At 54.2% G+C, this 12,822-nt stretch overlaps 1 protein-coding gene across 1 annotated transcript in view; it reads right to left on the bottom strand.

The window, feature by feature from the left end:
* The window catches only part of LOC132536265 (uncharacterized), a 23,089-nt gene extending 13,909 nt beyond the window's left edge, over nt 1-9,180 (bottom strand). The window contains exons 1-4 of the mRNA XM_060183873.1: nt 8,986-9,180; nt 7,261-7,293; nt 7,062-7,150; nt 5,129-5,288 (exon numbers count right to left, since the gene is read on the bottom strand). Coding sequence (XP_060039856.1) covers nt 5,129-5,288; nt 7,062-7,150; nt 7,261-7,293; nt 8,986-9,180 — 477 coding nt within the window. The remainder of the gene's footprint in view (nt 1-5,128; nt 5,289-7,061; nt 7,151-7,260; nt 7,294-8,985) is intronic.
* Nucleotides 9,181-12,822: the final 3,642 nt, after the last annotated feature.

Below are 12,822 nucleotides of genomic sequence, written 5' to 3'. Positions count from 1 at the left end.
CGAGCCAGAGCTCATGGGTATGCTCTGATCAAAGCCCATCTGTGAGAAAACGTCACTCACACCAGAATTCCTGCCTCAAAACAGCCTGGAGAGCTCTGTGTTGGGGGGCAGGTGGCACGGAGCTGCCTCCTCTGTCTCCCAGGGTGACCTCTAGCAGCTAGAATAAAGGACGCTCCTTGTTAGGGCAGAGCTGGCTAGTCGCCTCTCAGAGGCTGCGGGATGCCTCTCTGAGTCTGTTATCTCCTCAGCAGATGTGGTGACTGCACGGGCCAAGGAAGCCTCGATAGTAGAGCTACTCCTAGAGTCACGCGTCCACACCCAGCCAGACACCCAGCCGGACACCCAGCCGGACACCCAGCCGGACACCCAGCCACCCACCCAGCCAGCCAGACAGACACTCAGACACCCAGATACCCATATACCCATACACACAGACACCCAGACACCCAGACACCCAGACACCCAGACACCCAGACACTCAGCCACCCAGACACCCAGACACCCAGACACTCAGCCTCCTAGCCACTCAGACACCCAGCTACCTAGGCACCCAGGTACCCAGCCACCCAGACGCTCAGCCTCCTAGCCACTCAGACACCCAGCTACCTAGGCACCTAGGTACCCAGCCACCTAGACACCTAGCCACCCAGCCAACCAGTCACCCAGCCACCCAGCCACTCAGACACCCAGACAGCCAGCCAGCCAGCCACCCAGGCACCCAGCTACCCAGGCACCCAGGCACCCAGACACCCAGCCACCCAGAAAGCCAGCTACCCAGCCAGCCAGCCACCCAGACATCCAGACACCCAGCCACCCAGACACCCAGACACCAGACACCCAGACACCGAGCCACCCAGAAAGCCAGCTACCCAGCCAGCCAGCCACCCAGACATCCAGACACCCAGCCACCCAGACACCCAGACACCCAGACACCCAGACACCCAGACACCGAGACACCCAGACACCCAGAAAACCAGCCACCCAGACATCCAGACACCCAGACACCCACCCAGCCAGCCATCCAGCCAGACACCCAGATACCCAGACACCCAGACACCCAGCCAGCCACCCAGGCTCCCAGCCACCCAGCCACCCAGCCAGCCACTCCTGATTGCTGGAGATTTATAGAAATGGCCGGGCTCCACTATGCTCCAGTCAGAATGGCATTCTTCAGAGATCTTTCGGGATTGTCTGTGGCTCTCGTGGGACCTCGTGGTAATTACACACCACAATTACCATGTGCGTCTCCACTCCGGTATGGCTAGGCTGACATTCCTCCTCTCTGCCTGTCAGAGATGGGCCCAGAGCTCTCTGAAGACAAGCCGAGGCTGGCAACCTTGGGGCTCTGAATGTCTTCCACATGGCAGGGTGGGGAAGTCCGCATGACAGACTGGAGCTCTTCAAAGGAGCGTCTCTTGTCTCTTCTCCCTGCTGAAGTATTCTGGAAGAAGCAGTTCTCACCGTCCCTTGCCCCACTCCCTGTTAGTTCTCTCCATCATAGAGGAGAAGACGTCCACCCTGCCCGCGGATCACAGAAGAGAGAGTGGTGGTCAGAGGCAGCTGTCCCCTCCAGAGTCGCTCTCTGTCCTCCCCAGATGACGCAGGGAGAACTGGAGTGCCTGCCAGTTGGGGGGCAGCCTCCTCTGAGAGCACAGCAGGGAGAGGTGGCAGTATGCCCTTGCCTGCTTGTGAATGGGGAAGGACAGGCAGGGTGGAGCAGGGCAGGGCGTGTTTGGAAAGACTCCAAGGAGAAGCCCATGTCAGGACCAGGACAGCCACTCAGAAAAGCCCCTCGTGGAGAGTCATAGAGGGAGAGAGATAGGACCTCCAGCCAGGAAGGGGTGCTGGCCGGTGCACAGAGCAAAGCTTGGGTCTCACCGTCTCCCCAGAAGGCTCAGGCTGGGCTCCCTGGAGACTGCAGAACCAAGGGCCAACCAGGTGTGTGCACAGGTGTGTGTGTGTGTGTGTGTGTGTGTGTGTGTGTGTGTGTGTGTGTGCACACGTGTGTGAGTGCAGTGCTGGTGTGTGTGCCTGTGTGTGTACATGCGGTCAAAGACAGGAGCTGTGTCCAGGGCAGGACAGTGGATGCCCACAAGGCCTCCTCCCATAATGTTTCTGAAAATCTCAAAGGCTTTTAGCTTCCATCAAGTGCAAAGCGCTGTTGTTTGCAGAGCTGTGTGTGGCCCTGTGTGGCCCTGTCACCCACACCCCCATACTCTCAGTCTTCTGTGTATCACCAGTGAATGAGGCCGAAGTCTTGCAACAGAGAAGACCTTGCTGAGCAGATAGTCTCCCTGAGGCCCCTTTCACACGTAGATATTGGGTAGAGGCAGGAAGAAATCAGAGGGGAGGGGCACAGGGAAGGAGAGAGACGGAGAGACACCACGGCCCTGCTTCACCAGTCGCAAAGCTTTCCCCCTGCAGGTGGGGACAGGGGGGCTTGAACCTGGGTCCTTGTGCACTGCGACATGTGCACTCTTAACCAACTGCAGCACCACCCGGCCCCTGTATCTTTCAAAGGAACAGAGGAAAGAAAGGAAGAGAGTGGAAGGAGAGACAAAGAGAAGAAGAGACACCACCGTGTGGCCCCCCATCCACAGAGCTCTCTGGAGCCTGGCTGGCAGGGCCTGCGCTCTACCTAGTGAGTCACCTCCCTGTGCCCACATGGGTGCCACAGGGCAACGTGGCTACCACCAGCCCCTCCCTGCCCCCCCCCCCCGAGTGAGGGCCATACCGTGCTCCCACCTGGGGACGCACCTGCAGCTGTGGCAGCCTTGCTGCCTGGCCTTTCTCTCTCTGGCTCCTGGCCAGCTCCTTCTATAACTCCAGGAGAGCCCTGCCCTTGTCTGCTTGTGAACGGGGAAGGACAGGCAGGGTGGAGCAGGGCAGGGCGTGTTTGGAGGGACTCCAGAGGAGAAGCCCATGTCAGGACCAGGAATCTGCAGGCAAGCCCGGAGAGGCGGAGTGTGTGGGTCGGAGGGGCGCTGCCCATTCCCCCTGGCGATTTACACTTAGGGAATCGGGGTGATTCCAGGAAGACACTCATCACACTGGACGGTGTTCAAATGGCCAAAGGCACAGCAGGGCCTCCGCAGAGAGCCCGTCCTGCTGCCAGCTGAATGCTCTGCGCAGCCCGTGGGGAGGGGCCAGAGGCAGGCTGCCCGACCTCCATGCGGTCGCCGGGGCAGAGAAGGGGGCCCCGGGGCAGCCCAGCACTGCCCTCCTGTTCTAGAGAATCTCCAGAAACCCACAGTGGACCCGTGTCCTCTGCCAGGATAGATTTTTGGAGCAGCCAAGGCTGGAACCATTTCCCAGTGTTTGGGAAAGCGTCGCTGGACTGGTTCCCCCAGTCTGGGAGCTGTGCTCGGCCAGGGGTGCTGGAAGGAAGATCCCGCCAAGGAGCAGTGAGAAGGCTTAGGCGTGGTGGGCCCGGGGCTGTGCCTGGAGTCAGGAGGAGGAGGGGGACGGGCGGGGGCGGCAGGCTGGCATGGAGCCCACGCTGGAACTGAGTGAGAGTGGCAGAGCCAACTGCCGCCCGCCACAGCCAGGAGCCGCTGGTAGTTGGCGGGGGAGGCTTGGTGGACTGGCCGCCCCAGACGCCTCTTGAATCCTAGGTTTTGGTTTGTTCTGAGTCAGAGTTTCTCAGGGCAGTTCAGGGCAGCACCCAACTCCAGGAGGCTCCTCCCCAGCCCTCCCAGGAGGCCATGTAGGCATTTCCCTGAGGAGAGCTCCCAAGGGAAGGGTGGCTAGGGGTGGGAGGCACAGAGCTTGGGGACAGGAGGTGGAACAGCGGGTCCTTGAGCTGAGTACTCTGTGCCCTTCACTGGGTGGACCACCGCCCCAACCCTCACTGTCTTCATCTCCGTATCTTTCCCTGTCTCTCTCTTCTATCAAACAAAATAGAACAAAGACAAAATATGGCTGCCAGGAACAACTAGCTTCTCATACAGGACTGGGCCCCAGCAGTAACTCTGATAACAAAAACAGAAATAAGATAGAAATAAAAAATAGCACTAGGGAGTGGGGCGGTAGTGCAGCAGGTTAAGTGCATGTGGCACAAAGCGCAAGGACCAGCATAAGGATCCCGGTTGGAGTCCCCCGGCTCCCCACCTGCAGGGGAGTCACTTCATAGGTGGTGAAGCAGGTCTACAGGCATCTGCCTTTCTCTCTCCCTCCCTGTCTTCAACTCCTTTCTCCATTTCTCTCTGTCCTATCCAACAATGACAACATCAGTAACAACAAAAATAATAACTACAACAACAATAAACAAAATCAAGGGCAACAAAAGGGAAATAAATATAATTTAAAAAGTCAATAAATAACACTAAAAGGTCACGAACAGGTCTGTTCCCAGGGCTCTGGGTTTCCAGGGAGGAGGATGGGTGTGTGACTTTCCCCTTAAATCAGTGGCAAAGGAGGGGACACTTGAGTCGGTGGGTCCCTGGCACATCTGCCTGCTCCTTGAGGCCCTAGCCGTGTCCCTGACCTGGTCACCAGCTTTGCTCTGATCTTAGGGATCCACCTGACTGGTCTGGTGTCTGGCACCTGGAATACACCCCAGGTGAGGACACTCACCGTCCTGCTAGGATCTTACTCTGCTTAGACGCAGGGTGAACAGGGTGCAGAGAGAGAAGTGGCTTTCTGAGACCATTCCGGAGCTGAGGGTGCCCAGTCACACCTGGCCAGGTCTGGGTGAGAGGTGCTGCCATCGCCCCTCTCTGTGACTGCCATGCCACCCTGAGTGGGAATGACACGGAACCGAGGGAAACCGCATCACCTGCAGGGAGTTCCAGTTCACCAGGTATCAGAGGAACATGCCAGGGGCACCCCAGAGCTGTTAGAAGGAATGATGGAGGACGGGACTTGTGAAGGAGGCAGGGAAACACGTCGCTTCTGAAGTCGAGGAGACTCCAAGCTGCAGAGCCACACGTGTGTGCCAGGCGCTAGGCAGGAATCTGGGAGGCACCTGGTAGCTGAGCCCCCGCAGGTGACAGTGGCCACAGGCCACCCAGAGTCTATGAGCAGCTGCAGCAGTGAACAGCCACAACCGGCACAGCACAACAACCGATGGCCTAACGCAGTCCACACCTGGGAGCCCCGGGACACGACGGCCTAACGCAGTCCACACCTGGGAGCCCCGGGACACGACGGCCTGACGCAGTCCACAACTGGGAGCCCCAGGACACGACGGCCTGACGCAGTCCACACCTGGGAACCCCAGGACACGACGGCCTGACGCAGTCCACACCTGGGAACCCCAGGACACGACGGCCTGACGCAGTCCACACCTGGGAACCCCAGGACACGACAGCCTGACGCAGTCCACACCTGGGAACCCCAGGACACGACGGCCTGACGCAGTCCACACCTGGGAACCCTAGGACACGACGGCCTGACGCAGTCCACACCTGGGAACCCCAGGACACGACAGCCTAACGCAGTCCATACCTGGGAGCCCATGTCCCAGCGCTCACACACGGGGTCTGATAGCCAGAGCCGGTGCCCCACATCACAGCAGGCATTAGCCAGCAAGCTAACACATGCACCTCTCCCTCCTCTCCACATTCCCTTCCCTTCCCTCCTCTCCTCCCCTCTCCTCTCCCCTTTCCTCCCTGCCCCTCCCCCTCCCTTCCCCTCTCCTCTCCTCCCCCCCCCTCTCCACCCCTCCCTCCTCCTCTTCTCTCCTCCCCTCTCCCCTTCCCTTCCTTCTCTTGTCTTCCCTTCTCCCTTCCTTTCCCCTCTTCTCCCCTCCCCTCCTCTTCCTTCCCCTATTCTCCCCTCCCCTCCCCTCCCCTCCCATCTCCTTTACTCCCCTCATCATGTGATGTCAATAATCCAAGCAAGGCCTGGCTGGTGAGTGTTCACAGCAACAGGCTGGAGAACAGGAGTCAGCCGGCCCCTGCCAAGCTGAGCTGGGCTGCCCCAGGCTCCTACCTGCCCAGGAATAAGCCTGGTCACTGCCCACTGGAGCGCCCTGCACCGGACGGGACCCCCTTCCCCAACACCTGAGGCCCCAGGTGTGCAGGTGCACAGAGCACAGGGCCCGGCGACTTTCCCAGCCACGCTGGCAAGCAAGGCAGGGTGAATGACAGGAAACCAGATAAAATGCAACAGAGGCTCTGTATTTCAGTTTTAAAAATTAATTATGCAAGCACGAGACGGGGGTGTGGGCTGACAAGCGTCTGCATGGAGGAGCAGGAAGCGTTTCGTGGCAGTGGCACAGGGGCCAGGGGAGGCTCTGGCGACGGCCGGCCTCCAGATGGAGGGATGCCCTAAATTTGCAGCCAGCAGCCCATCAGGGGCACCAAGCTTGCAGGGAGAGCGGAGCCGCGGGCTGGATCTGACAGAGGAACGTCTGAAGCCCTGTCACTGGAGGGTGTGCAGGGGTGAGTCTCTGTGAAGCTAGGCTGGAGCTGGGAGCCTGGGCCTCAGGAGCAGGGGGGAAGCGGACTCGTGTGCCGGGCCAGTGAGCACTAAGGGTGGCGGACGCGATTTCCAGAGGCCGACGGCATTTTGATGTGACAAGGACATGTGACAATGACCTGTAGCTTTAGCTCAAAAGACTGAGAAGCGCTCAAGCTGGGAGACAGGGAAGCCGGTGGTAGATGCCCTGGGATGTGTCCTGCACCAGCCCTCTACAGGCAGGGCTCACCTCACCATGTAGAATGTTCTGCTTGGCTCTGCTATTATTATTATTATTATTATTATTATTATTATTATTATTATTATTATTATTATTTGTCTCTAGGGTTACTGTTGGGGCTTGGTGCCCACACTACGAGTTCAAGGCTCCTGGTGACTGTTTCTTTATTCTTAGTTTCTTCTTTTTGGTTATTGGACAGGACAGAAAGAAACTGAGAGAGGAGGGGGAGATAGAGAGGGAGAGAAGAAGGAGCAAGAGAGACACCTGCTTCGCCACTTGCAGGTGGGGAGCTGGGGGCTCGAACTTGGATCCCTGAGTGCTATAATGTGTATGCTTAACCAGGCACACCTCCTGGACTACTTTTTAAGTTCTTTTATTTTAGAGAAGTGAGAAGGGGAGATATCAGGACTCTACCCACCACCAGTGTACCAGCTGTGGAGTTTTCTCCAGCTTTGGTGCTGTGTCAGGGCTCACACGAGGGCCCTCATTTGAGGCCTGGAGAGGTTGCTGTGACAGAGAGGGAGACCCCTGGAAAGGAGCCTCTCCCCTTGGAGTCTGGTGCCCACATTCCCACTGGATCTGGCTTGGGGTCAGACTCAGTGTTGGCAGAGGCTCACAGCCTCGGGGAAGTCAGCCTCCAACACCTTGACCTGGGAGAAAGAAGATAAGGAGGTGCAGGAACTATGTCAGTAACAGAAGGTCCCACGCTAAAGGTATAGAAAAATAGGCGAGGGAGCTGGGTAGTGGTGCACATAGCACCAAGCGTGAAGAGGACCCGGGTTCAAGCCCTCACGCCCCGTCTGCAGAAGAGACTGTACACAAGTGGTGAAACAGGTCTGCAGGTGTCTTTCTTCCTCCTTCTCCCACCCCCCAGCCCCTCTCAATTTTTCTCTGCTCTGTCAAATAAAAATAGAAAGGAAGAAAGGGGAAAGGGGGGGTGGCCACCAGGAGCAGTGGATTTGTAGTGCAGGTGCCGAACCCCAGTGATAACCCTGGTGGCAAAAAGAGAAAAAGAAAAAAAGTGACAAACTAAAAGAGCCTTGAGAATAGAGAGAAAGATCACATCATTAGAGCAGGAATCCTTGACACGAAAAAAGGCCACACAACAGGAAAAAGAAAGCCGGTAAGCGTCAGATTCTAGCTCTTAACATTCAGTGCGTCTGCTGCTCTGCAAGTCTGAGTCTTTCTGGGTCGTTTGTCAGAAGGAACAGAGCAGGTGCTTTGTACTAGGGATAGGAGGAGAGTATGTGGAAGAGAAGAACTCAGTAATTCAGCTAAGAAAGCAGTCTGGGGCCAGGCGGCGGCGCAGCTGGTTCAGCACACACACTACAGGGTGCAAGGCCCAGGTTCAAGCCCCTGCTCCCCACCTGCAGGAGGAAAGCTTCAGGAAACAGGTGAAGCAGGGCTGCAGGTGTCTCTCTGTCTCTCCCTCTCAATTTCCTCTCCTTTTCAATTTCTCTTCATTTCTATCCACTAATAAATAAATAAATGAAATATGAAAGAAAGGAAGGAAGAAGTGGATGGGTCTGCAGTCATTTCGAAAGCCCTGACATGGAGGGCACCCCCTAGCTTCCCGCAGGCATCGATCAAGGGACTTGTATGGGCAGAGCCCATGGCCCTGTGAGCTGAGATCCCTTTCTGTCAAGGCATCAAATCTGCCAGCACCTTGACCTTGAGCTTCCCAGCAGAGAAGTCAATGTCTGTTATTTATTTTTAAAGAAATAAGATAAAGTAAAACTCAGAATAATCACTGTACTCCAATTCCATTTTCCGGCCACCCAGCTGTGACGCCCCTTCCTCCGAAGAGCTCTCTGTTTCCTCCTCTGAGACTCAAAACCTCACTTCCCCTCATGTGTCTTCTCCCCGTTCCCCAGGTCTTTTACATGGGGGATGGGGTTTTAAATAAAATAAAAATTCTTCTCGCTTCCTACAGATTGGGCTTGATTGAATATCCCACTGATAAAGGGTAAGCAAATGTCAACCTCCCCTCATAAAGAGACAGCGAGGGTTCCTTCGAGCAGCAGGGCAAACAATCCATCCTCAGCCTTTATTAGAAACATTTATTGCCGTAATGACTACATTACACTGAGCAAGCAGGTGGAAAGGTGTTCTGTGCGGGAGACCTTCAAATATCTTTATTTTGAAGATCTGATCCCGCTCATATTTAGACAGATGTTTTACTCCCCCGAACGGCGAGGTCACGAGACGTTGTGATTCCAGCTGCCTCATGAGCGTGTGAAGGGCATGGCCTTTCGTCGTGCCTGTCAGCCATGGGAATCCTTGAAGGTTACATTCCCCCCTCTGCCTGGCCAGGCGACCTGCATACAAGGCGCTGAGCTTACTGCATTGCACACCAGCTGCACCCCCAGGTCTGCCAGCCGTACCCCCAGGCCCACCAGCTGCACCCCCAGGCCCGCCAGCTGCACCCCCAGGCCCACCAGCTGCACCCCCAGGCCCGCCAGCTGCACCCCCAGGCCCGCCAGCTGCACCCCCAGGCCCGCCAGCTGCACCCCCAGGCCCGCCAGCTGCACCCCCATGCCCGCCAGCTACACCCCCAGGCCCACCAAGCCTGCCAGCCGCACCCCAGGACCACCAGCCACATCCCCAGGCCCGCCAGCTGCACCCCCAGGCCCACCAAGCCTGCCAGCCGCACCCCAGAACCACTCTTAAAATCCATCCCCTGCCCTATGATCACAGAGTATTCCTTTCCTTGTTTTCCCTCCTTTGCCTGATTTAAGGTCTTTGAGCTTGGAGCTAACTTGTGTAGGTTCAAGTGTCAGGCAGCCATTAGGCATTGGTACCCCAGGACAGTGATTTCACTAAACCAGAGCACTGTACACCTCCAGTTTAGAGTGGCTTGGGACTTTGAACTCAGAGCTCCAGAGCCTCAGGCAGGTGAGTCTTTGTCCTGAACACTGCAAGCTAAGCCCCTTCTCCCAGTTCTTTCTCTCTTCATACCCTCATGTCCTCGGAGTCCAGAATATTTGACTTTCCAAGTTTTATTATTGATCTTACGAGTTTCAGTTCATTTGCATATAGTTGGTACACAGGACAGCTCAAAGTGTCAATATTTTAAAAATAGTGTTCATTTTTATTTGAACAAAGGCACTGTTCACCTCTGGTTCTGAAGGGCCAAGGGATTGAACCTGGGGCTCTGAAGGCCCAGGCATGAAAATCTTTGTTGCATAAACATTACGCTTTCTCCTAGATCCAAGTGAGTCAGCATTTTACCTTCAATATACTAGTCAGTTATCTCAGAATCATTTGATTCTAGTAACTCTTTTCTGCAGATTCAAGATCTGACCTTAACAGCTGGCGAAATATGCATGGCCCAGGTTAGGGCCTGGCTTCCAGTGAGCCAAAGGAAGCTTCAGCACTGTGGTCCCTCTCCTTCTCCCTCTCCTCCTCCCCCTCCCCTCCCTCTCCCTCTCCCTCTCCCTCTCCCTCTATCCCTCTTTGTCTCTTTCTTAATAAAAGAATAAAAGTGGCTGTCTCACATCCTTGTCTGGGCATTGCTCACCCATCTCTCCTCCCTCTTTTGTACATTAAAGGTGCCTTATACCTTTCTTGAGTCTGTCCGTGCTCAGAACACCTGCAGCAGAGCCAGACTGAGTCACAGCTTTCTACCCCAGCCACGAACGTCTCTGTGAGTTAAGAATAAACCTGTGTGCCTTTAGATAAACCTCATCACTGATATCATAACTTCAGTTTGCATGGAGCTGCATAGTTGATCTGCTCTGGGGTAGTATTGATTCTGATAGAGAGACAGAAGGAGGAGGTAGAACACAGCAGTGGAGAGCTGCCCTGGGCCGCCACACCCCCAGGTGCCACTGAGGTCTGAATGTGGCTTGAGCATAAGGTGGTGGTTGGCGGGGGGGGGGGGGGCACAGTGTGACCTGGGAGTCATCTTTCAAGCCTGCCAGGCCCGGGAATTCAGATGCTCGCTCCGCATATCTTTCCCGATCACTATGCCATCCCCAGTCTGCAGAGCCTGACCTTTTATTAATTTTTGCTTTTCTTTGACAAACAGAAGCAAATGTATCACAGATTCTGATTAGACAAAGTGGAACATTTTAATATTTACTGAGCATCTGCCAAAGCCTTTGCAAAGGCACCCTGGAAAACAGAAAAGCCCAAACATGGGCTCCACCACCAGAGTCTAAAAGTCACTGGAGCAGAAGAGGTCTTCAAATTCCCAAGAATCTGTAGGCATCCACTGCTCCCTGCTTAGCATGGAGACAAATGATTACAGATAGTACTGCTCAGCTGGGCACACAATGGCCTTTACACACAGGAAATAAAACTACCAGTGGAAAAGTCCAAAAAGACGGCCAGGATTTCTATCTTAGACAGAGAGACAGACTAGACACACAGAGGAAGCCCCCAAACACACACACACACTGACGTGCGTACACACACACACACACACACACACACACACACACACACACACGGCCAGATTCTGGCAAATGGATTTCTGGCCTTGTTAAAAGTTATGAAATCGGTTCGAGTCCCCGGATCCCCACCTGCAAGGGAGTCGCCTCACAGGAGGTAAAGCAGGTCTGCAGGTGTCTGTCTTTCTCTCCCTCTCTCTGTCTTCCCCTCCTCTCTCCATTTCTCTCTGTCCTATCCAACAACGACAACAACAATAATAACTACAACAATAAAACTACAAGGGCAACAAAAAGGAAAATAAATAAATATTTTAAAAAACTAACCAAACAAAAAAAAAAAAATGAAAGTTAAGACATTAGGAGGAGCCTCACTCAGGCGTGGGCTGGAGTCAGAGCAGGAAGCTTAGGAGCTGGGGCCTTGAGCTGAGACTGAACACAGATGCTTTCTGATGCCTTAGTTTCAGTCCCTGACTCTTTCCTGGCAACAGTGACTTCTGGCTTCCAGTCCAAGCAAAATCAGATGAACATCGTCTAAGGAGAAGATTAGTCTCAATTAAACAGCCAGGACTTTCGGTGAATTACCTCTATCAAGTATGGGTTCACTCTCAAAGTTCCCCTGTACAGAGGGGCCGCCCCTTACCCGGGGGAGAGAGACTTCTTTTTTTTAATTTAAGAAAGGAGACATTGCAAGGAAGACTAAAGCAGAAACAAACCAATGGGACTACATCAAACTGAAAAGCTTCTGCACATCCAAAGAAACTATTAAACAAACAGAGAGACCCCTCACAGAATGGGAGAAGATCTTCACATGCATACATCAGACAAGAAACTAATCACCAAAATATATAAAGAGCTCAGCAAACTTAGCACCAAAAAAGCAAATGACCCCATCCAAAAATGGGCAGAGGATATGAACAAAACATTCACCTCAGAGGAGATCCAAAAGGCTAACAAACATATGAAAAACTGCTCTAGGTCACTGATTGTCAGAGAAATGCAAATTAAGACAACACTAAGATACCACCTCACTCCTATAAGAATGGCATACATCAAAAAGGACAGCAGCAACAAATGCTGGAGAGGATGTGGGGACAGAGGAACCCTTCTGCACTGCTGGTAGGAATGTAAATTGGTACAGCCTCTGTGGAGAGCAGTCTGGAAAAGTCTCAGAAGGCTAGACATGGACCTTCCATATGATCCAGTAATTCCTCTCCTGGGCTTATACCCCAAGGACTCCATAACACCCAACCAAAAAGAGGTGTGTACTCCTATGTTCATAGCAGCACAATTCATAATAGCTAAAACCTGGAAGCAACCCAGATGCCCAACAACAGATGAGTGGCTGAGAAAGCTAAGAAAGGAGACATTAACAAAACCATAGAATAAGAGGGGTATAATTCCACACAATTCCCATAACCCAATCTCCATATCCCATCCCCTCCCCTGATAGCTTTCCTATTCTCTATCCCTCTGGGAGCATGGACCCAGGGTCACTGTGGGATGCAGAAAGTGGAAGGTCTGGCTTCTGTCATTGCTTCCCCGCTGAACATGGGCGTTGACAGGTGGATCCATACTCCCAGCCTGCCTCTCTCTTTCCCTAGTGGGGCAGGGCTCTGGGGAAGCGGGGCTCCAGGACACATTGGTGGGGTTGTCTGTCCAGGGAAGTCTGGTCGGCACCTTGCTGGCATCCGGAACCTGGTGGCTGAAAAGAGAGTTAACATACAAAGCCTCTTTAGGTCCATGATTATTCAATAATTTGTTTGGGAAAGAGACTTCTAAGGACCC

This window comes from Erinaceus europaeus, unplaced genomic scaffold (assembly GCF_950295315.1).
Source record: "Erinaceus europaeus unplaced genomic scaffold, mEriEur2.1 scaffold_830, whole genome shotgun sequence".
NCBI classification, from domain to species: domain Eukaryota; kingdom Metazoa; phylum Chordata; class Mammalia; order Eulipotyphla; family Erinaceidae; genus Erinaceus; species Erinaceus europaeus.
The sequence above is the reverse complement of the archived record's forward strand: the minus strand, read 5'-3'. Positions and strand labels throughout refer to the sequence as shown.